The sequence below is a fragment of the Pseudopodoces humilis genome, chromosome 3, assembly GCF_049639895.1.
Source record: "Pseudopodoces humilis isolate 2021_Gansu_Grassland_sample_001 chromosome 3, ASM4963989v1, whole genome shotgun sequence".
Classification (NCBI taxonomy): domain Eukaryota; kingdom Metazoa; phylum Chordata; class Aves; order Passeriformes; family Paridae; genus Pseudopodoces; species Pseudopodoces humilis.
The window spans coordinates 26,061,094-26,086,436 of NC_142202.1; the positions used below are offsets into that span (position 1 = coordinate 26,061,094).

Below are 25,343 nucleotides of genomic sequence, written 5' to 3' on the forward strand. Positions count from 1 at the left end.
CAATAAACACAGCTCTAAACGGGAAACTACATTTAAAAAAAAAAAAAGTCCTGTAGTTATTTAGGTTGGATGTAGCTATCTGAAAGCACATTAGTTACAAAAACTGAAAAAATATTTGCTTTAAATCAAAAACTGTCAAGCTGAGTCCAGACAGGTTCTAAAGCCACATGAAAAATCGTGCCATATGCCAAATTTCCTACTACTACCTTCACTGGTTTGTATTCTCTTTGGAAAACTTCAGTAAAACTCTACACAGTTTGTATTTGCCATTGCCAAGTATTTTCTATTGTAATCGCTTGCTTTTTATATATTATCTTTAGGTTTCATTATTTGTGCATTCACCAACGGCACACACCTTCCGGAAATTACATATTCTATTATTGCCTCATTTCCCTGGAAATAAATGATTCCAAGCTCTATATGATGAACTGGACAGAAAGTATGAACAGGTTTTAATTTTTTAATAATAATTCCTGATCCATTGCTAATATTTCCCAAGGAAACTGAAATCTGTAGTACCTCCCATCAGCCACCTTTCTGAACAACAGCTTATGTTGAATACTTTGCTTTTCAAGCACTATTAAAAAATCCAACCTCATCTGCCAAGCCCCTTAACATTTGGACTCCTTTAAGGAAAAAAAAATTTCAGTGCAGATAATTCACTACAATTTGCACACAGCAATGAGCCGAGCTCTGTTTTTCTGGGCAAGGATTTCTACCTTGATGCAGATAGATCAGTGCATCCCTGTGAGAAGCTGAAGGCTTGGGAAATGGTATCACATTAGATACAACTGACTCATTCTATTACAGTTCGAGTACTGGATGAGTTTTTTTGTTCTAGGGGTTTAGGTCGTTTTGTTTAGGGTTCTTTGTTGCTTTGTTTTTCCCACAGTTCAAACACTTTATTAATTAGCAAATCTATTCTTTATTTACAATTGCAATCTGCTGAAGCAGGCCTTCTTTAAGAATTAACTGTTCCAACAATGGCTGAAATTATTTCTTCTAGATTTTAACTGAAAATAATTAACAAAAATCATCCAAAAGCATACACAGGTTTCCACAGAACTGATGAGAGATCTGTATTCAGCCTATATATAAAAAAAGTCCTCACACTTTTAAAAAACATCTATCATGAGAAAACAACCTAATCTAGGGAAGACTTTGACCATGGAAGCAGAGAAGCTGTTTGTGATCTGAAAGCACATACTCTGGAGGCCATTACTATTTAAAAAGATGAGGATCAGCAGAGCATATTCTTCTAAGTCACCTTTCATAGCTCCCCTTAAAAGGTATAGCAGTTATCCTTATGTATTGTCACCTATTGCTCAAACAGTAGCACTGTACTAATTTGCTCCTCATTTAGGAAATATCACATTTTTTAACTCAGACTAACATAAATTCCAGGCATTTCACTAGATAATCAGAGATGGAATGGCTGGACTCATCATTCCTTTCTGTTACTAAGAAATACCAAGGAGATTAATGCTTTCTAGAGCTAGAAAGGAAAGCTACCTTTCAGAATTCAGCAGCATGGCTTGGAAACCCCAACACTGGTTAAAGCAATGAGATGTACATGAAACCAGTTTACCAGAACAGGATATATGGGAACCTGATCCTTATGAAAAAAACTCAATACAGGCTGAAAAAATGTGAGGAGACAAGCACTGCAAATGCAGTCTGTCTGTAAATTCACATACATAAATTCACACACAGCAGTATACAAAGTTGAAGAGCCCCAGATGTCACCATTAGCGTGAAGTACAAAAGAATGAAATAAATCACTTTGCTTTAACATGCAGAATAAAAGAGTGATTTAAGAATGAAATCTTGAGCAAATTTACTTGGGAATCTTAGAAACAAAGAACAAGTGCAATCACCTCATAAGTTAGTAGAAATAACACATTTGTTAAACATACCTGTGAGGCCACTTCTTAATTTATGAAAAAATGTAAACAAATATATTTAAATGCATTTAAATGTATTTTGTAAATAATAGTTTGAACAGCAAAAGGCCATAACCTTCTTAAAAGTATAGAAAACTTATTTCAGTATGCTGAGACAATGAAAACTAAACTAAACTGCTATTAAATGTCAGCACAAAAGATAATCCAAGGTAAATCACAAAAACTGCTTTAGAAAAACATAAAGGTGGGAATTAAAAAAAAAAAGACAAGAGTTCTACAAGGTAGAAAAGAAAGTGATATAATACTATTTCCTTCCAAACCAACAGAAGAATGTTTTAGTTCAAATTCAACAAACTAATGGGGTAAAATTTCAAGTCTAAAAGTATAAATAACTTCACTACTTTCCACTTGGTATTAACACAATATTTATTTCCAGATCATTTCATTCCGATCAGATTAGCAAGCATTCTATACTGCAGTGAGACAACAGAAGCTTTATCACATGCAGTTAAACCTCATTCATCAAGAAAAAAGTGCGCAATGCCAAAGGGGTCCTTAGCTGTTAGTGTTGCTATTCTCCCATACTTTGTTACAATGATAATAGGAACAAAAGTGAACCTCAGGAAGAAAAAATAAAATGCTTCAGTAAGTCTCTCTTACTGACTCAGCTCTTGTTGCCTCAAAGAGCTGCAGCCAGTTTTCCTTGGCTAGAACATTGGGTCATGTTTGACTCAAATACATACAAGGCAGCAAAAAGAAATACTTCAAAAATTACATCTAAAACTACCTGTTAAGTTAAAATATGCTGAACAAATTAATAATATCCCAGCAAAGGGATCTTACCAGTAAACGACATCCAATGGTGCAAAATATTTCTTCATAATTAAGTCAGCAAAGTAAGCTTCTGTTTCTCTGCAGGCCTTGCCGTTGCCAATCACAACAGTGCTGCAGCTTTGTGTAGGTTAAAAAAAAACCAAACAATTATTCTCAAATATTTTTTAATACATTTTCATGCATAATATTCAATCCACCAGTGACCAATACACCTGATTTTAGATAACACAAAGCCCAGATATAATGAGAAAACATTCCTAGAAGCATCATGTTGTGTTGAACGGGTTTTCAATGTGACAGTCCGTGAGATAAATCAAAAATTTTCACTTATTTGTAATGGGATTTTACAGTGGTAACATAAGCAGAAAATCTAAAAATTATACTTCATATTAATAAATGAAATGTTATTTATAGTCCTCAAACACTTTCACCTTGTATTTTCCTCATCTGGTATGAGTCATGAAAAAGAACAGAAGCCAAAGCAATCAGCATCTTAATTCCTTAATGGGAATACCATAGTTTCCAACAGCTTGAGAGGTCATTCACTCTGACTGCCCACACCACAGCCAGTCACCAAATCACCTTGTTTAAAGCCAGTCTAATGCTTACAGACAAACCAGACTGTATAATTTCTATTCCCAAATATAAATGGATTAACAGAGTTTCAAGGCAATATATTCATAGTACACAGCCTTACTACTCAGCCATGGCTTGATTTCATGTGCTTCCAACATATATGTACTGCAAAAGCATGAACACAAAAGAAAAAGCAAGCTCTGAACTAGACTAAAGAAAATAAACCTCCAGTTAAATCAGTAGAATTCTTATTGCGCTCAAAATAAAGTATTTCTATAGTGAAGATTTTCATTTTGTTTGGTAAGAAAGGGCAATAAATGGAAGTTTCTTTAGCATACTTGTACTGTAGCAGAAGTCTCTTTATCTTCTCAGCTTCATAAAATCCTTGACCAGAATGTAAGTGAACTATATCAGTATGGAGTATCTGACCTGGAACAAAAGGCAAAGCCATTTGATTAAAGGACAAAGGTCCAAAAGCTATATCCTACAGAACTACTGAAGTTAATTTGATGATTCACAAAGAAAGCTTCTTAATAAGCCATCTATCCCTTTCATCTTTATACCCATTTAGAAGAAATGTGTGGTGAGCATAGGACAAGAGTGCTTTGGCTGGCAAAGAAAAACAAGTTAATATATTTTGTAGTTCCCTGCAGATATATTCACAGAACAAGTAATGAGCATCTAAACCTATTACCAAATATAATGTATTATATCACAGAGAAAAAGAGCAATTTGCCATAAAAGATTTATTGTTCTATTGTAGTACAATTTACAAATCCAGTAAAGAGTGATGAAATTTAGAAAGTCTAAGGACTTGTAGTACTGGAGTTTGAGAACTCCAATGCTAGCTCTTGGCATCATCCCATCTACCACATTTGCAAAGAACTGTATTAACTAGTACTGATAGCTAATGGTACAATGAAAACTCAGTCATTTACCTCATCTTTATTGCCTTCTAAAGAAGACATCTTTCTTTACACTCTCCTGAGGTGGATACATTCTCAGACAAAAAGCAACAACAAAATAAAAGGAAAACTAATAGTTTTTGCATAGGCCTAAAGAGATGTGCATCCCCTGAATAGACTAGGAAGAAGTGAAAAGGCTCTGTTCTATATGTGAACCAAGAAGATTTGAGAAAAAATATGTTTCTGACTTCTTATATTAACACACACATTACTAAACAAAAAGGGCTGAAAAAGTGCCCAGATGTCCAACATACTACCCATGAAAAAGCAATATTATGGAAAGTATTTAAATTCAAATTCTTTGTTAAACAATAAAAATTCCAGGTGTTCTCTTTGCTGACTACTGAGGGGCACAATCATTTGAACCTATATTCAGGAAGGCAGAAGGCTATTTAAGAGAGCAGTAATAATGCCAAAGAAGTCACTGGAATCCAGGTGCCAGAAATTTAACCTTAAGCTAGCTGAAGAAAGGAATTTATACAACAGGATGAGTGGAAAACACTAAAAGCCTCACCAAAAAAACCCCAACAATTTGATTAAAAAGTAGGTTTTGAAACTATCTTTACTCTAAATGAATATATTTTCATCAGTCCTTCCAAAAATGTTTGGTATTGAAGCTTACTGGTTGGTGAAATAATTGCCAACTTGCAGCCATGTTTGTAGCCAGGATCTATGCCCATCAAAGTACGGCCCCTCACAGGGCTGGTCAGAAGCAGCTGACGGAGATTTCTCCCAAACATCATCACAGACTCTTTCTCTGCATCAGATGTCAACTTGGATCTTAGAAAAATGAAAATAAAAGAAAAAAAAATAGCCAAAACATTTTTCTTTCAATTAACTTTCAAATACACTTATTAATTGTTCCAAAGTTGTAAGGCTTTTTTCAATCATGTTTCTCATCATCTTTAATTAAATGTTACAATTCAAATCAAGTTGCTGACATCTTTTTGAAAAGGATCAGCTTTTACTGGCTATCTATCATCTCATTCTTGTTCTAAGAAAGTCAGTAAATATAAAAAGTACAAGAGAAACACTTGTAAGAATGTATACCCACCTTTCAAACAACTCATAATTTTAAGCAAAGAACACCTTCCTTTCAAAGATGATATTAATTGTAAAGTAAAGTGGATTTGAAGGAAGCATGGATCAAATTCATCACAATTTCACAGTTCCAGAGAAAAATCACAACCCAGCAAAAAAAGGATGATTGTTTACACAGAGATACCAGAGATAAACTGGAAGGGTCCCTCCAATTAATTGCGGATACACCATGACTCCTGAGGCATTTAATTTTGTCTTTGGATTACTTTTTTTAACAGACATCACAGAAGCATGAAGACTTGAGCTTTTCGTAGGAGGGTATTCTGATTCCTCAGAACCAAACTAGAAAGCTGCTGGGGCCAGTGTTCCTTTTCCTTTCCATGCTCTTCATCAGAAAGAAGTGAGGTAGTGCAGCAAGGACTGACTTAGATAACTTGAAGCACAAACACTGCAGAGTGTCACAGGAAACATATTAGTCCTCTTGAGTGAAGGTGTAAAAGATGTATGATGTCTTGTCAGATGTGGCCGGCAAGACAATGACTGACAAGTATTTTTGCTATGGTATGGCACTTTTTTAAAAACAAAACCGAAAGAGTAATGGGTACAAAAATATTCATCACCAGGCTGATTTCTTTTTCTTTTGCAGGTACTCATTACCACTTGCATATGCATTACATTGTCAGTAACTCCAATAATTAGGGAGTCAAAAGCAATCCAGTAATGCCTTCACTTAAAGGTAGCCTGTGCCCTTTTCCTTTTTACCCATCACTGAAAAAAACCACTTTTATTTCTACAGAACGGAAAAAAAACTGCATTACAGTTAACTAACCCTATCAGAATGGGACAGAGAAAAATCACTGAAGTTGTTTAGGTCAATCAATGCATGACACAAGTAAGCTACAAAGACAACCCTCATAAGGGCTGTTTGACATGATGGAATATGAAGCGGTTCTGAGCAGTTTTTGGTTGTGGAAGAACTCTAAAGCCTGATTTGAATTTGTCCAGGATCCAACCAATCAACCAGCTCAGCCCTGTGTCATCCCACAGTGGTACATAAAGAACTAGTAAGTCCTCATCGTCTCTCACATCTGTAAAGTAGTCCAGAGAGAGGTCTAGATCTTCTTTCACACATAACTGATTAAACATTTCCTAAGGAAGTGTGCAACAGCAAAAGGCTCCCTTTTACCCATATGCTCTTTGTTTCTGTATCAGATAGATGAGATTATCACAGACACAATTTAAAGTGAGATGGTGAAGGGCATACGTGCATTATAGGGCTCCTAAGTAGCTCAAATGTACCCTCAGCAGACACTACATATTGCCACCAAATGTGTGAATGGCTGCACCTGTTCAGCTAAGTTGTCCCTCTATCCCAGTATTCTGTCTCCAAGTCTGTACGCAAGCAGTTGCCAACTGCTTAGTTGATAGAGCAGCACTAGCATCTGTCCTGTAATCTTGTCCTAGACTTCCAACTGCTTCCAGAGTATTTCCTGGGCTTGAGGTGACTTGTCTCTTTATTAGCCCATAATAGAGCTCTTGTTCAACTATCTGACCTCCTCCTGAAGACAAATACATTTCTTTCATCCACAGAGTCTGTTGGCAGTGAGTTTTGCAGGTCCATCACAAACTGTGTAAATAGTTGCCTATTGGTTTGAAACCGATTATTTTTATTATGCTCCTCTAAGCCTTATACTGGAGGGGAGTAAAAACTAATCACTAGAAACCTTGTTCAACTCTTCACACATCATTTATCTCAAAGTCCTCCCTTTTCCAAGCTGAAGTCATAGTGTAGCCATTTTTTTCTTTACAGAGAAATTATTTCATTCCTCATTCCCTTTCACTGGACCTTTTCCAGTTCCAGTGAACAGTTTTCCTACTTATTACCCCCTTCCCCATGTCAGTGGGTCAAAATGGACAATAATATTTGAGCTGCAGGTCAAATAAATCAATTCTTTTTTGTCTTTATTCCTTAGCTAAATAATCTTATCTTCTGAGCACTTAACATTCATGTGCAACTACTTTCCATGGTGCCAAAGTGCCTCTCCTGTGGCAGGATAGCTCAGAGCTAATAGTTTTGCTTATAAAAAGATAACTACTTCCCCTTGAAAGTATAATTTTACAGTCATTCCACTGCATTTCCGTTGCCATTCCACTTCTTGATCATTCAGTCTTGCAGCATCCTTCTCCCATTTTTCCCTTCACTAATAAAAAAAAATAGGAAAGAAAAAATCTAAACCACAGAACAAGCTCCCTCTAGGGAGAGTCCAGAGACAGAACAATTAGATGCCACTTATGGAGAGACCAGAGAAAATAAAAGCAAGTACCTCAGCCTCACAGAAGTATGGACCTTCTATATACACACATAACAGAATAAACCAGTGACCTATGCATGCAAATGAAGGTTAAAAGCAGCTTGTAGACAAGGGAAGGGAACGCCCTTGGACCAGAGGCTTTGTAGAAAGACAAGCAAAGTTCCATCTTTCCATCTATCCCAAAAATACAGTGTCCCAACAAGGCCAAGTGCTCCCACACTGCAAATTCCGGTCATTATATCTAAGAAGGGAGACTTGTGTAGGAATTAAAATTGCCCATAAACACACGCTATTAGTTATGCCAGTCTTATGGAAATTATGTTTAAAATAGGCATGGATGCATAGCAACTTTTACAGTAATAAGAAATTATACTGAAATTGCCAGTTGTATAAGGAGAATGTCCTATTATGTAATATCCTGTATTTTTAAATTTCAAATATAGACATCTCTTTTCTTCTCTGTCTCTTACTCAACACTTGTATCAATTACACTATCTACTATCCGAAGCAGTGGCCCTTGATTTCAAGCTTGGTATAATCATTTGATCCTTTGGAAAAAAACAAACAAAAACACCCCCATCAAGTTACCCAAAAACAATCTAATATCTTTCTCTTCTTCAGTGTATTACTGACTTCATCCAAATGGCAAGATGTCCAGTTTCATGCTTTTCCAATTTACAACAGTTTTCATTTATATGGCAGAGATAAAAGGCAGAGTAGTCCTCCTCTCTAAACACAAGAAAAATGGCTATTTTGGAAAAAAACCCCGAACAAATAAACCTCAAAACTCTTCAGTTCCTACTTTATGAAAAAATATCGATCAAGTCCGGACTCCAAGCCCCTCCCTTGAAGTCTACAAAGCACTCAGACTGTATATCTCCAACAGGTGTATTATAATAAAAGCAAATAACCTAATCATGACCTACTAGTTTCTCCATTCAATGTTATAAGATTCAGTTTTTAAACTGAGATTTAAAATTCCCCACTTCAATGTACAATCTCTGATATGCAATCATTTCTGTGGAAAAATATCTGCAAACTAGCTTCAGGGAGAAATGGACACAGAGAAATGATTGTGTCCCTGAAGACAGAGGAGAGAAAGCACTCTCTGCAAGAAAGCATAGAAAATTATCAAAGGATTATCCATTAAAAAAATGTCCATGCCACATCACTTGCATGAAACTGATAGAATCATTCCATGCAGTACTGCAACAAGATAAAATGTATTCCAAAGAGCCAAAAGCAACACTGGACATTATTATACCAGATACAAGAAACAATATCTGACAAAATGGAAGAAAGGAAATTAAACAATAAATAAGGTAATCGTCTTGCTGGCAAGTTTCATTCTTCTTCTGATCACTAGAAGCACCAGCAATTTCAATTCATCCTTGGAAACTTTCTGTTCCAACATTCAATGATTATAAAAAGAAAAAAAGAACAGCAGGAGGCGAGTTGGAAATATTAATGCTAAAAGGAGGTACTGAATACTTTAGCAGCCCTTTCCAAGAGTCAGAAAAAACAGCTCCTGGTGTTTTCGGAAAGAAAATAGGAGGAGTGTCACAGCTGCAGCTAGCTGTAGCTGTCAAATAAATTTGGCTATATCAGACCCCCAGACTCAACTAGTTGAAAAGTAAAACAAGTCCCCAGATGGGGCAGGGATGGGTTAGATTCAAACCCAAGCAAAGACCTCAGCCAATCATGTTCAATGCAGAAAGCAGACACATCACTGGTCAAGGAGGTGGGGTTGTTAAGACCCAGAGCAATCAGTCATCTGAGCCCAGGAGTTTTAACACCCCCATATAAGCAAACTTCCATAATAAACTGTGGCTGTTCTCACATGGATCTCTGAGAATTCATGTCATTCCTGTCTCAAACCAACGACTCCACATAACAGAGGAGGATAAGAGTTAAGTGGTCAGGGACCAGAATACTGTCAGGTGCTTTGAGTTCCTCTCTAAAGAAGAGGTTTCAGATTTTCTTATCCAAACTCCACCTATCATGCAACATCATCACAAAGAGTAAAACCTAAGCAGATATCCCCTCAGAACTGGCAGCAAGCTTCGTATTCTTCTCATTGATTACTCATGAGCTACGTCTAATAAGTAGTAGGGAAGGAAGCTTCTTTTAACCTTTTTGATTAATAGAACAAAAAAGATTCAGCAATATACTGCTCCAGCAGTCCTCAAAGCATTACACACAACACAGGCCTCAATAGTCCTGTGGTACAAACTACTGAATAAAAACACAATAAAAGCCTTGAAGCACCCCTATGTCAGGTTTCTTAGCTCTCTTAAAACAAAACCCCATTAAAAAGTAGGTCTTTTTTTCTTTATTTTAAAAGGTTGATTGTAGAGATGGCTAGGAATGGCAACTATTTTCACTCCCATGTGACAGAAGTCAACAACTAAACTCTCCAACATGAGATGTTCACAATTTTGACCACAATAGACACAGTGCCTCTACAACAGTAGCTAGATGTATTATGGTCACAAAATAATAAGTGAACTCCGTATTTTTAGAAATCTGTGAAATTCGAAGCAACAAAAAAACAGGCTCACTAATCAAAAGACGTTGCAAAGCAATAAGCAAACACAACATACTGTAGTGAAGAAGCCAAAAAGTCACTGGAAATACATGGTGTTAAAATCTTGAGCTCATGGTTCTTTTCAGAGAGGTAGAACACAGATCATTTGTACAATGATTTCCATGAAAAGGTGTCAGGAAAACAACACTAAACACAAAAGCACACCCAGGAAAATACAGAAGAAACACATTTAACAATGAAATGGCTGCTGATTTTAGGTACTAGATAGCATGTCATTTTGATACAAGCCATTTCAACATTTCTGGTCCAAGAAACCCGGTCTCTTTGATAAATTTCATTTTGAACTACCTCAAAAAAGCATTAGCATTCAGGTCACATCAGATAGCCTTGCCAAAATGAATCATGTTATGTTTTGGAGTTTCTCTGATATTGAAGAATCACACCATAAGTACTGTTAGCTATTAGAAGATAACACTTTTAATTGACATAATCAATAATTTCCACTATGTGGTAAACTCATACTATACCACAACATACCCCATTTAATTAATGTTAATTTGATATTAAGTTTTAAATTTCTTTTAAATTTAGAACAATATTACAGATCTTAACAAGTGACATGATATCCAATGACATCATTACTACAGTAAAACCAGTAGTAAGTTTACCAACTTCTCTAGAGACATCATAATACTCACAAAATAGTATCAGACTAACACTGTAACTAATTAGTTTGCCACAAAACACAGCTGGCAAACACAAGGGGGCTTCCTATCCTAACAATACTTCGCTGAGTTCTATTAGACAGGTAGAAGAGAGTGACTCAGAACAGTGTCACTGACAGTACGACTGCTGTGACATGAAGAGATACTGGGAAAATGCAGTGACATCATCGTTTATGCTATTATAAGAATAAAGATACAACTATCAGGATAATATAGTTTTAGTTGTACTTTATTAGATAAATGTACAAACATCTACCTATGAGTATCTATGTAAATACGTAAAGTATCTTCACAGAAAGATCATTTCTCTACTGTAGCCTAAATCAGAGAGGGTCAGAAATTAATCTATAGAACCAAGACTACATAGTTAATTTCTTCTGTAAGCACAGAGGATTAGAAATATGCTGATATTTTAAAATAGATAAATTACAGTCTAACAAAACACTGGGGAGAGAATTGCTAAAATACAGATTTATTCCAGGCTTACCTGAATTCCCTACAGAGAAGAGGATATATAAGGCGTTTATATGAATCCTCTACAGAACTCCGTAGTAGCCTCATAAATTCTGGTTTTAAAAATTGTTTTGGTCTCCATCTGTAAAAGATCAGAAGAAAAATAAAAGAAATATCTTAAGAACACATGCAAACAGCTAGATAAAAAAGGAATTTTCCACAAAAGCTTCTACACTGTTAAATTCTATAAATTGCACTACAATAATTAGGCAAATAAATCATGAGTCAAATATGAATGGTATGAGAAGTTACTCATAGTTCTAATACCACCCAAGGGTATTGTCTATCTTTTAGATAGAGGTATATCTTTTCTTAGATATTAGAACACAATTATGATTTATGTTTAAAAGAAAACATAAAACATTCTCCATTTTGAGAAGTCAAAGCTTATTACAACTGAACAAAGAACTTGATTCCATATTACCTTTAGGGTTGCTATTCCTCAATACTCAATTCCTCTATTAAAAAAAATGACTAAACAACCTCTGTGATTGTCACTGCAAAATTATTCATAAAAGCAACTATGCTCAGACGGAGATTAAGGAGCTAAAACTAATGCCAATAAATTAAATCCAATTCAAAATTCATCCGGAATGCACTGAGTATCTCTATTCAACTTTTAAACGAACTCTTACTAATTTTACAGCAGTTCTTAAACTAGAAAAGCCAAAAACCTTACAAACTGCTTTTATATTTTACCTGTTACTAATATATTTGAAGTGTAAATAATAATAAAGGAAAAGTGAAAATGAAATAAACAATACCAAACAGAACCAAGACTGTTTTCCAGCCTTTCCTAAGCCAAACTCTTTGAAGTCTTGAACTCTTCTCTAGGGAAAGTGCACAGTAACTATGACGACAAGTACTTCAAATTTTGCTGTAAAATACACCTCACTCTCAAAGCTTCCTAGATATTTAATCAATTGATCTTTTTGTTGTGGGCAAAGTTCCATGAAGGAGGGTGTTGGGGATGTGGGTTGGTGTGTGTGCGTGTGTGAGCCCTTGAACACGCAGAACTGACTCATTGAGATTGTCCACCCTGTGAGAAGGGATTGAGGCTGAGGAAAAGCACACATGTATTATAGTCCACAAATACTGTTAATATTTTCTATTAAAGTCCCCCTGTTTTTTATTACTTTTAAGAAATACTGATAACACTCAGTTTTCTTCACTTATTGTATTATTTAACATACCTGGGTCCCAAACTGTAATGGGAGATACCCAGACATATTAAAAAATAAGCATTCAAGTTTTGTTAGTTTTTTGTTTGGTTGTCATGTTTTTTCTATAAATGAAATATGGTAAAATTATGGTTATAATATGTCCAAGCGCAGGCAAAAACAGAACTGAATTTTACTTTTGACCTTGTTTACTTGCAACCACTCAAATACTAAGAATTGTAAATTGCTCCTACCCAGACAGCTTTTCAGTTGTCTAAGGGGATCTGCAACTTCCTGAAATAGCTTCTGTAAGTGTCTGCACATATAATAGTTGAGAAATGTGTAATCGATTCAGCCCTCCACTGAGCAGACAGACACAGGAGCAGAATTAAGCTCACCATTCAATTTTACAGGATTCAGGGCTGTAATTCACTGCTTAGCCGTATGATCTCATCACTTTGCTAACCATTTTTGCAAGTCGTTCTACTACATTTATTTGTAACTAGAGACTCTTTCCATACCTATATAAAAGTGGCAAAGGCTTTAAAACCTGTCATTTGCCATCACATTCTATAAACATGATGGTTTTACAGATGGCAAGTATGACTACCCCAGAAAACATCCTCAGCACTAATAAGAATGAATTTGGAAACCTGGCAGCTGTTTCCCCCTCTCTTCCATCCATTAAAGCCAGTTAAACTTTTCCTACATAGGTACATAGGTTATTACAACAGATGTTTTTATTACCTGCCTATAGATAAGTAAAAATTTAGGCAACATTCTGTTAGAAATTGCTACAAATGAGAAAACATTCAAACAGCAAGTTCAATCATAGCAAACACTGCAGTTTAGTAATATCAATATTTCTTGAGAGAACAGAAATATCTACTTTGCTGCAAAAAGCAAACCAAAATCATATGTCTGTATTTTTAAAGATCATCAGAGAGAGACTAGTTAAGCCTCCCTCTAAGAATAAATTTTTCTTGACTATTTAATCAAGATCTAGCTTTTGAAGCCAAATTTTAAAAAAGCTCCACATAAATAGTGTCATCTTACTCTGATTATCAGCTCTCCAAGTCCTAGTGTTCACAACAGGGACTACAACAAACATAAATGGCTTAGACTACTGAGGCACCAGAGGTTGGAGCTACACATAAACAGAATTAACAGAGCCCACATTAAGAACCACAAGTACTGATTAATAACTGTTTCAGGAAGAGCCCAGCTAGGCTTTTAGACCTGAAGGATAAACAGCAGAGCTTTGTGTTCCTCCAAGACATTATATAAAATATGTACCAAGTTAGTAACCACAGACAAAGCAAGCCTTTAAGGCCTGTACCATGGGCTTTACACAGGATCTAAGAAATTTGACTGGAAGCTGAGAAAACATCATCAAACATCAAATTTCATTTTTAAAGCTACAATCCCACCTGGGAACAAACTCTCACCCATTCCAAGGAACAACTCCATGTTGTTTCTACACTCAAAGCAAGCTACGCAGCCCATCTCTAGCTCTCTCACTGATCATTTTTCTGTGTTCAATTTCACAGTAAAGTCTTTGGGACCAGTAGATGTCTAGTGTTAATGGAAATAGGTTTACTGTCAAACCACAAAGATGCCACTTTCTAGGGAAAAAATACAATCCATAGGGCCAGGCATAAGGATATTCCTGAGTTCTCTATACAAACCCAAATTGCAAGGAAACAGATGCTTATACAGGCTAAGCTTTCTGAGCTTTCAAAAAAATTCACAATATTCTTAGACAATATTTACACAGAGCTCAATGCAATGAGGAACTCCCAAACTCACTTTCTGTTGAAGGAGCATTTAATGCAAAAAAAAATTTGTCTCAGAAAAACAAAGAAGTCCAGAATATTTGCTACAAATTCACAAGGCAGTAGGTGATACTGTTTTGTGGCTAAAATACTGGCAAAACTCTGTAGCAAGCTGGCATGTCTGGTTCTGCAACTGATTGTGTATGTGAGATCCCTAGCAAATCAGTTAACACCTTTACAAAGTTTTGAAACCATTGACTCAAAATAAAGTTCTTAGTCTGCTCTAACCAGCAAATCAATGCAAATAAAAGAACGCAAATTCCTCCCCTGGACAATAATTTCAAAGCTTACATTTAATATAAATACATTTATTATTTGTCAGTTTGACAACACAGTTGTCAATCTAAGGAGGAAGATCAGAATCTGTCCTCGATGTTAATGCACAGATGTACTAAAACCATTTCTTCAAAAGTTTCCTAATGATGGAAAAGTGTCCTTAAATAGTAAAAAGCCATAAGCACATATAGCCTTCTGAGTGCTAAGTAATAATAAGTATTCATTTCCAAGGTCAATAGTTTTCTTATCCCAGGATGACTCACAAAAGGGTAATCACACAAAAATATCTCAATTTACATTGAGTCACTTTTATTTGTGTAGCAGTGACAAGCTGTTCCATTATCTGTGGTCCACAGTGCTTCCAAATTCTGTCACAGATGCAGTAAAAGCAAGATTGACAGCCATGCTCTGCCTACGGAACATATATCTCAAGGGGAGGACAGAAATTCTGCTACAGGTACAAAAACTAGAAAGAGACAGGTGTGTTTATGACTCCTAATACTTTCCCGGGGAAAAATAAAAAGGTTACTTAGCATAATATGATCTAAGAGTAATAGTATGTGGCCAAAATATATTTTAATATTTTCAGGGCCCTATTCTTCTCTTTCAGAGGGAAACAGCCCCATTAACTTCCTACAGTGAAAAGGAACATTTTTACTACATCCACTTCTTGGACTTGTTGTGAATAAGAAACACGTGCTAAAGCAGTATCACTGTATTCAGTTTTATACACTAAAAGTCACATTTCTTCCTATTTTTTCCTTCCTTTTGGTTATTCATTTTTAGGATGCAAAGGGAGGAGCTTCTAAGACACCATCAGAACAACACCCAATATCTTAAACTACTGAGATAGAGAAAGCTGGTTTTTTACACATGCAAGGAAGATGTAGAGTTTGGATCACAATATTATCCAACAGAGGACATCAAGGACAGTTTCCAAGAAAAAAACTGACAGATATTGCATGAAAACCCATATAGCTAACCTAAACTTTTGCGAAAGCCCTTGAAAATTATGCAATACTAAACATCTCACTATAGGCTTAAAAAACCCAGGCAACTTCTAAGAACAAATCAGTAAGAACCAAAAGAATCTGGTTTTACAGTCCAGTTTTCTAACTTCAACAGAGATCAAAATGCAAGATATGGTTCACACAACATGTGAGAGTCATGCATTGAAGAAAGTTACATTTACATTTGTCTGTTAAATCCATTAAGTTATTTTAAACATGTAATTCCTTACATTTGTGAAACTTGTTTGGAGTATACTCTATTGGATTCAGCAAAGTCCTTTCAGTAAAGGCTACTGGATGTGATGAATATTACAATTTAAAAATATTCACATTTCACTGGTCTTTGTACATGTTTTAAAAAAAATTCAATTGCTTGAAGAATAGTGCCAGAACTTGCAAATATAGCCCAAGGCATGATCTTTTCAGCATAATGCTACAGCAGTTGAAAACACAGAGTAAGAATTATCCACTAGCTAATTTCAACTAATCTAATAAATATTTGTTTAATTTGTTCTCCTAATGTAACAAGACATATGAGGTACACTTCAGTATGCAGCTGTCTATAGAAAAAAGAAATTCTGTAAGAATACGTATCCATGCAGACCTTTCATTGACACACCACCAACAGAATTCATTCTTCACCCCGTCAGGAATGTTGACCTTCACTGTCAGGATCTTCAGATTTTCCCCTCGGTTAATGGCCAGAATCTGAGTGCAAACATAAATGGCAGAGACAGATGACACATAAAATATCCAAAAGATAAACTTATCAACATTTGTGTACGCACTTGCTTGACATTCTGTAGCAAATCAGGATGGTGGTATACAGTAAATCAGTTCACAAAGTACTAGCATGTACAGATAACATCCACAATTTAAACACAGATTAAATCACGCCATGGCATAACAAATAATACATTTTCCCTGGAGTCTGCAATCTCAGGATCCAGTTTAATCTTAAACACACTTATAATGCAAGACAGTATGAATTTTGGTGGTGGAATAATTTTATTTAGTAACCCAAATTCAGACTCAATAAATTAATTGAAGAGTGATTCCAATCACAACTAGACATCAGTAACAGAAAAAGTTATTCCTATACTTCAGATTCCGTTTTTCTTCCCATTATTAATCCAAACTTAAAATTATGAATCATAACTTGATGACGCAAAGGCGCTCAGTTTAATTTGAAAAAGGATTTAGTTATTCATGCCTAGTTCACAAACAGCATAAAAAGGATGTACTCACTCTCTTTACATTAACACTCCAGCCTTAAACCATATGCATGTATTTCTGACAGAGTCTTGTGCACATAACCACACAGTCGTGATTTAAAGCTAAATTTGGTTGCATATGTGCTACCTGTACACAGAGTTCAATTTTAAAAGGAAGACTGTGACTCTATATTTAAAACCAGAATCACAACACAAGTGGTGGGTATCTCCTAGTCTAATCTCACTATGGAGACACTGAATGTTCACCTTAATACTAAGAAAACTCGCTGAGCAGATTTTAGAAACAGAATAATACTCAGAAGCATTTAAAATTCACATCTTTAGATTTCATTTTTCCTTTCAAAGTATTTTACAGTAAAAAAATACCAAAAAAAAGAAACCTGCCCAAAGATGACATTCCTGTATGACTACGCATGTTGCTGTATGTAGCAGGCCCTGAGCACTGTCACAACAGACCATTCTGTGTCAATCATGAACTTTAATTCAATCACTAGCTAACTCAGACATGTCACATATGTTAAATACAATGGTTTAAAATGACTCCAGGACATAGTACCAATTTATATTCCTCAGCCTTACTGCTCCTGTGACATACCAGGCCTGACATATCATTGAACAACAAAGCTAATAATAAAGATTGCACGTGAAATATTATAGCATCTGGTGCCTTGACTGCCAAAGCAAATGTTTTCACATAGAAATTAGAAAGACACATTTTAACAAATCAAATGCTTTCACATTTATTCTGATTTTATTTTTTTAAAAGAAAGTTAAATGTCAAGTTAAAATGAAATCCAAGTGATGCTTGTAACAGAGAATATATGTGATAGAATTATAATGTCATCATTCAGGATGCTGTCAGCAGGGTCAATATTTGCATCACATTTTATTTCCTGGCACTCCATCTGCAGAATGTGTCAATCACCTGAACTTAAACCAGCTGTTAATGCAGTAACTAATATTATCGATATTTTTTATTCCAAAACAATCTGCCTATCCTGTTCTAAGTGATGCATTCAGAGAAGAATTATCACACAATAAATGCTCAGTTTAAAACACAATTACTCAATTTCTCCCTATAATATAATAAAGTCCTTTTTGTTTAGCTTCGTTTTTTTAAGTAACAGGTTAAAATCTGGCTATTCAAGTCACAAAGCAGTCTTCACTTCTGGAAAAAGACTGTTTTCATATGAGATTGGAACAGATCCATGGCAAGGGATGTTAAAAACAACATACATTTTTCAGAGAAAGCAAGAACAACAGTATGATCCAATCACAAGATTCACTTAACCTTTTTCTATTTATCATAAAAATACAACATGCTTCATTTTGCACAACTCTCTTATTTGTTCCACATTGACTTAAGCTCACAGAATAAGCTCTGTATACTTTGCCAAGAACTTTAATTACCAATTCCATTTTAAGTATGAGATTGCAAATAGAGCACTTGCCTCAAATGTTACACTTTATTCACAAATTCTTTATCTCCCACTGTTTCAGTCATCTCCAAACACAGGAAAGCAACCTCAAGGCATACACAAACACTGAACTATTTACAATTAGTCAAAAATTCAAATGAATTCTTGAAAGATATTTTTCCTTAGTTATGACAGTGTTGCTATTGCCTCCGAGCTATGTCTTAGGAGAGTCCAGTCAGGTTCTCCTTGTTGCCAAAGGAAGAAGCTGTGACTGAAACTCCTGCTAGCAAAAGCTGGAAACACCCATGGGGTATCTGACCATGTCAAAATCTGGAGTCAGCTTTTAAAACTGATTAAAGCAACCAAGTTTTTTTCTCATTACAGTTTTAGTATTTTAACTTTTTCAAACAACCTCACTCCACTCCAGTCCTCATGCTTCAGAACTCAAGACAAAATTACATGTCTCAGCAGACAAAATGACAGCGGCACAGGAAGTAACCCAGACCCACAGCAGAACCATGCTGCAGCAGCAGAGCTTACTGCACGGCACTTAAGCTCACTGCAACAACATGCTGCAACGCACACTCACAGCTGCCAGGACTTTCACAGCTGTCACCAGGGCACAGCTTGGTCTCCCACATGTAACAGGTAACATGCCAGTCTACTGTTCACCCCCTATACTCACATCTAAGCAAGAGCAGAGTTAGGGTTGTACCCATGTCTTTAGGATCACTTGCACTTCCATACGTGGGTGATGACAAGCTTCAGGGCTGTATTTTATGGAACTTTGTGTTTGCAACTCTGAAAAGAGGTGATTTAAAGCTGACTTTTGCCTCTACCTAAAGGCATTCACATATCTGTGTGCAGCCATGACAGCAGAAGAGAAGGTCTTCAAAGCAGTAAGTTTCACAACTGTTCTTCAAATACATCTATTTAATGTGAAGTTCTGGGGAATTAGTAAATTATGTAAGTCACTCTAAGGTTCAGGCTTTCTTATATTTTTCAGGTATAAGCTGCTTTTAATAATCTTGAGCCAATCTAGAGAATTCCTACTCTTGAAGACATCTTGAACTCCATTCTTAAAGAATATATTTTTGCCGGTTTTTAAATGTACAAAGGAACTACCTCTTCCCAGTCTTAGGTGAAGGAAAAGATAAAGACTTTTAGGTATTGAAAAGGATAATCATAACCCAAGAAACTAAAGACATGAAAAAATGACAATTTGCATCAGTAGGGGAATAAGGTCAAGTAATAAAGAAAAAGAAGATGATGAGAAAAACTTTCAAAAGTACAATACCAGGGTTTACACTTAATGAAGAAATGGCAGAAAAAGAAAAAAAAAATTCTCTCCTTAATTCATTATCAAAATACAAAAGGGAGAAAGACAGAAACTGAAAAATTAAGAAAGAACCCAAGAACCAAAAACATGAAAAGTTACAGTATATTTACAAAATAGCAAATTTGACATGTCAGAAACGATCATAAAATGCATTTTTTGTTCAACTAGTACAGACAGCCCTGTGACACCTTGAGCCTTGAAACATCACTGAAGCACAAGCAACTCAGACTTCTTCAATTCACAGTACAGAAATATTAAATTTATTAGAATAGATGATAGCAGAAATACACAGATCAAAGGCAGCACGGAAATGTGCAAAACCATCCGTGATTACAGGACTGCCAGCTGCAAAATCAGCGTTCATTACTTCCCTGAAGAGCCAGAATGGGTAAAGGAAGAGGTATTCAGGTTAGCAGCAGACACAGAAAAATAAACCAAAGCAGATTGAGCTAATCTTAACATCAAACAGCCAAAGTAAGGCCACATCCTGGGTAAAAAACAGTGCAGCCACATAATCACAGTGCTGACCAGGTTTGGGAAATACAGCTTTTAGCCCTCACTGTAGCCAAGAAACAGTTTTCCTTAAATTAAAAAAAAAAAGGATTCTTGCCTTGGACAAGAACTAAATCATACTATCATCCCAGGAAACAATTATGCAACATGCATTGAATAAACATCATGGTATTCAATACTGTGAGTGCAGGTAATACCAAATACTCTTTTCGCCAGCTCAAGTGTTCCTTCAACAAAAAAGGATCCATACATCGTAACATGATGAATCCACCAATCTTTGTCAATGTCACCACAGTAGCCAATAGATTGCTCTATCAACTTTTCCAGATCCTCTAGAAGCAACTTTTCACCAAATAACTATAATAATATAAGTACAGTAAATATTCATACTTATTACAAAGAGAAAAACTATAGGTACCTCTTCAAACACCTATGCAAGACCAGCCTCTTGAAATCAAGAGTTTAGTCTTTCATGTAACACCTTTCCTATATTGGCAGGTGGAAAAGCAGCTTAAAAATTAGTCTATCCATGTTGTGAATTTTTTTTTTGGGGAATAAATTAATCCTTTATTAATTCAAAATACACTGGTTTAAAACATAAAGCACAGAAAAAATAAGAGCACATCAGAGCCTTCTAAAGGAAAAGGCCTTTTCTAGTTAGAAGCATCCAAGTGGTCTGTCTTCTATGATATCATGGTTAGTTCTGGGTTTGGGATCTTAGTTTGTTTTTTTTTAATTTGTTTTATTTGGTTCAGTTTTGTTGGTTTTTTTTTTAAGCTAGGTGATTGTAAATAGAACAAGAGACAATTCACTTGGTGATTAGTAATGAATTAGTGCAGAGGTCTTGACAGTTGCATTGAGTGCATCACACTTCTGCTTTTGAACTAATAGGGGTAGCCTAGCTGTCAAGTCATTAGCTTGTCATGAGCTAGTAAGTTTGCTTCAGCTCTCCTTTCTTTATCTAGTTATATAAGTCAAAGCTTGGGGCTTAGGATAACCAAAAATGCTTCACAAAAGGGAAAAATGATGACTTGCAAAACAAGCCCATTTTTGGAGAACTGAATAGCAGTCTGTTTCTTAAAACAGATCAAGAGCTTATTTCTGCCTTTCAAGAATTTGAAAGCTTCTATTACCTCTGACTAAATGACTAAAGAAAAAAAATATCTTTAGAATTAGTTTTAAGCAACAAAATCCAAAAACAAAGCAACATTTACTATAGTTAAAATTCTAGGAAAAAAATACTCAAATTTTAAGTCGTACCTGATGATGCTGAATATTCTTTATATTACAAGAAAACTCATGGTACAGTTGGAATTTATCGATATCTTTTTCCTTTCCATTTTTGGATGACACTTTTGCCAACGTTGACTGGATGGAAATGTACCTTTTCTGGCATCTGAAGAAAAGAAAATCAAATATTTATAAGGTATTTTAACATGAAACTTGTGACAAGTCATTACTGCATAGATCAAATAAAAATGAAGTTTGGAGTCTGCTCAATTACAAGTGATGTTAACTCTAATTACCTGCAGAACTGGATGATACAACTTCATGCTGAGGTGACATAATGTGTACTGACTGTAATATACCAAGAGAGGACATTCAAGCAGAATAAGCTGATCACAGACCTCCTCCTCAAGGGAATGGAAACTCAAAAGCCACCACCTGCCCTTCTGTTATGGGTTCAACTTCACACAACAAATTTTGGGAAGTTGCAAAAAAAAAAAATGACAGTCCATCCTGAATGCTCCTCGTAAATATCATACATACAACACACTTCAGATGAGCAGGTTTCATCTGTCAAGCACTGAGTATTCAACTAAGGAATTTCCAGGGGTCAAAACAATGAAAGTGACAGGTAGCGACAGCACATCCCTTAGAAAACAACCCCCTTCGTTGAAATTTTCACACTGCTGACTCAAAGCAACTCTGCATGTTCCTAAAGTGGTGCATGTTCTTGGATAACTCTCTTCTCTGTCCCAAATGGTACACAGCAGACAAAATAAAATAACAAGTTGCTACTGCTCTGTCACACCAGCTCCCCAGACATGACAACACTGAAGCCAGGTAATGTAAGAAAATTTGGCTAACATAGTTAAAGGATCAGTAAGTCCTGCTTTAAAAACAGTCATTTGTTTGCCTTATTGGCTATCAATGCCAAAATCAACCATCATTGCACGCTAGTTACACTGACTGGTGTCAAGTCAGCTATTGGAGCAAGAGCTTAAGCAGATTCACTTCTGAAGAGTTATAGCTTGAAGAAAGTGCAAGGAGGGAAAACTCCCTTATGGATCACTAACTGCAAGGGAGATCTGCTACACATAGGGCAGAGCCCAGATTTGGGGGTTAGAGCATCATGCCATGCTCACAGCAGATCTCTACTGCACTGACAGCCAGGCAGGCAGAAGGGCTAATGAACATACACAGGAATGGCCCTGAATCCATCTCACAGGAATGCTGTTTTCACATCATTAAGAAAAAGTCCTATATCTGCCACTAGGAGACTGCATTTTACCATGTAAACAAGAAACTTTAGAAAGTAAGAACAAAACTTACAATTTCCTGATAAAATCCAGTGTGCCTTCATCTTTAGCAAAGATGTCTGCTAAAATATGCTGCACTCCAGCCTCTACTTCCTGGATATTTGCAAGCCCTTAGAAGAAAAATAATTATAAAATACAGTCACTATAATATACAGTTAATTACAAAAAAACCTAATGAAATTACTTTACACAACTACACAACTGCACAAGCACTAAGAAAATACATGCAAGCTGAAAGGAAACTGATTAAAGGTATCTGACTTGCAAAGTCACTTCAAAGGATCCTAATTAATTTAATTTTTTTTAATCAACTAAAGTTTCCTTTCCAAAACACCTGAAATTATATTTTTAATAAGCCCAAAGTGACCAATGCATTATCAGAAGTCAAAACTATATTAGAATTAGGGAAAAATAATTTTTAACTATGACGCCAACAGATCTTGACATTTGTGATATAAACAATATAATAGTAAAATTGGATATTTAAATATAATTTTTTAAAAAATTATGATTAATTTTTGAAGTTTTAATGAAATTAACAACTGCAGATAAAATACAGCAGAAGTCTGTATTCTGCTACTGGTATGAAAACTGCCTAAAATTCTTTGCAGGTAATCCTGTCTTTTTTCTAGTTTTATATTTCCATTGTATTGTAGCAGGAGTTTGCCCAACAACACTTTTAAGGTCAGGGTACCATCAACCTCTCCTATGAAACACTGAAGTTATAAAATGTCTTTAAAGACATGAAGTTATAAATGTCTTCATATCTCTGCAGAGATAACAGAATCATTCAGTTAATTTCCAACACACAGAATCCATTCTTTCCTTCAAATGGCCAGAAGAGGAAGCATGTAATTCCCCTTAGCAAAGGGACTGAATCAGACCGGAAGCAGAGATAATGAAATAAAGCAGACGTCTTGTATTTTAATTCAATATATCTAGTTCTGCTTCTACCAAGAGTCAGTAATGAATGCTTCAGAGCAAACCAAGAATCCTAGAGCTGGCAGATGCAGCATTAACTGACTCTTGCAATACATGCTCTGTTCACTCTGCTGCCTAATGGACAGCTTTATTTATAACATTTTAACAGGTTGCACAGCTCTGTCTATTCATTGACTCCAGAACCCTGCTTCTGATTAGGCTATAAAGTTACACACTATAAAAAAATTATCTTGCTCCTTTTTAAGACAAGGAAGCTAAACTTACCTGCCAGAAAGAAAAAAAAAAAAAAAAGTGAGAATAAGAATATATTATCAAATGCCTAAACTAATCAGAAGTTGTAAATTTTGGATCCTTACATCTACGAGCTACTATCACATACGGTAGAAGTGATGTCACAACACAAAGCTAAGAAAATTTGAAGACATGCATCATACTGAACATGGACTGAGACACTCAAGTAGATTATTTGAACAAGACAGTATAGGCCCAAAGAAGTCAGAATTTGAGAAACAATCAGAAAGTTCCCATTCAACAAGCACCACTCACACTTGTGTAGAGAAATTTTTGACCATGCATGCAACTAAAAAAGTTTTCTGGTTAGCCTGCTTTTTCAACTTTCAAATGCTGGGCTTTGAAAAAGGAACTGCTGTTTTTATTTTGGCTTATTTTTAGGATAAGTTGAAAAACACTGATAATTTAAAAGAAGCAAATATTAAGATTTGATGAAAACTTTTCTGTACTGCAAATGACTCATTCCTATAAAAAAAACCAAAAACACTCTGATCTCAAGTTGTATATAAGCTGTCAAATTAGCTCCCAGGGTGATAAAAGTGACCCAGTTCATAGATGCATATAACTTCTGATGACTTTCAAAGGCAGACATATATTATATAAACCTAAGCAGCATTATTTTTAGCACAGAATTGAAAATAGGTGTACTGGTTTTCAAAAACTAATGTTTATGGTGCAACAAATAGCAATTTCTTTTGAATATAATCTAAATAATTTATCTGAACCTTCACAGTGAAGATTATCTTTTGGCTATTTAGACTGCACCAGAATAATCAGATATATGGCTGCAATACACTGCTGTATGAAGTACTAACATATGCTGAAAAGCAGTAATTTAATAACCAGAATATTTGGTGACTGATTTTCATTGCAAAATTAGCAGAATTTTATAAGCAATATTTAAATAAACTGAAGTGGGAAAAGCAAGAGTCAGCCTTATTAAGGAGGTTCAGTACCTTTATGCTGAAATTCAAAAAGTATGTGTTGGGGCAGGGAAGAATAGAAGTACATCTCTACCTCACATCATACAGAAGGCTGCAGCAATCTTCACATTTTATTGTCAGAGATTGCCCCCTAGAGATCCACCCATAACTGCATTCACAAAGACACACAATTCTGCAGTCTATATGTGACAATCATGCTGTTAAAAGTTCTTGCTCAAATTTCAGAAATTACATTTTTTCCAATTCCTACTGTCATTCAGACATAAAAACTGTACTGCTCACTCCCAATCCCCTAGGCTAGTTTATAGTAAGATATGCTTTGCTGGATGACATGTCTTTCAGTACAGAGTGCAAGCATAAGGCTCTTGTACAATCAGCATTGAATCTTCAGGAAATAATTCAAGTAGAACAATACAAAG

The 25,343-nt window shown here is 35.5% G+C and overlaps 1 protein-coding gene across 4 annotated transcripts in view; it reads right to left on the reverse strand.

Annotated features, from left to right (window-relative positions):
- Positions 1–25,343, reverse strand: part of SRBD1 (S1 RNA binding domain 1) — a 123,566-nt gene that overhangs the window by 85,978 nt on the left and 12,245 nt on the right. For all 4 annotated transcript variants that reach the window (XM_005523391.3, XM_088052878.1, XM_088052879.1 and 1 more), the window contains 7 exons: positions 22,761–22,857; positions 21,465–21,600; positions 16,304–16,407; positions 11,393–11,500; positions 4,902–5,059; positions 3,653–3,743; positions 2,748–2,855 (listed from right to left, as the gene is read on the reverse strand). In XM_005523391.3, coding sequence (XP_005523448.1) covers positions 2,748–2,855; positions 3,653–3,743; positions 4,902–5,059; positions 11,393–11,500; positions 16,304–16,407; positions 21,465–21,600; positions 22,761–22,857 — 802 coding nt within the window. The remainder of the gene's footprint in view (positions 1–2,747; positions 2,856–3,652; positions 3,744–4,901; positions 5,060–11,392; positions 11,501–16,303; positions 16,408–21,464; positions 21,601–22,760; positions 22,858–25,343) is intronic.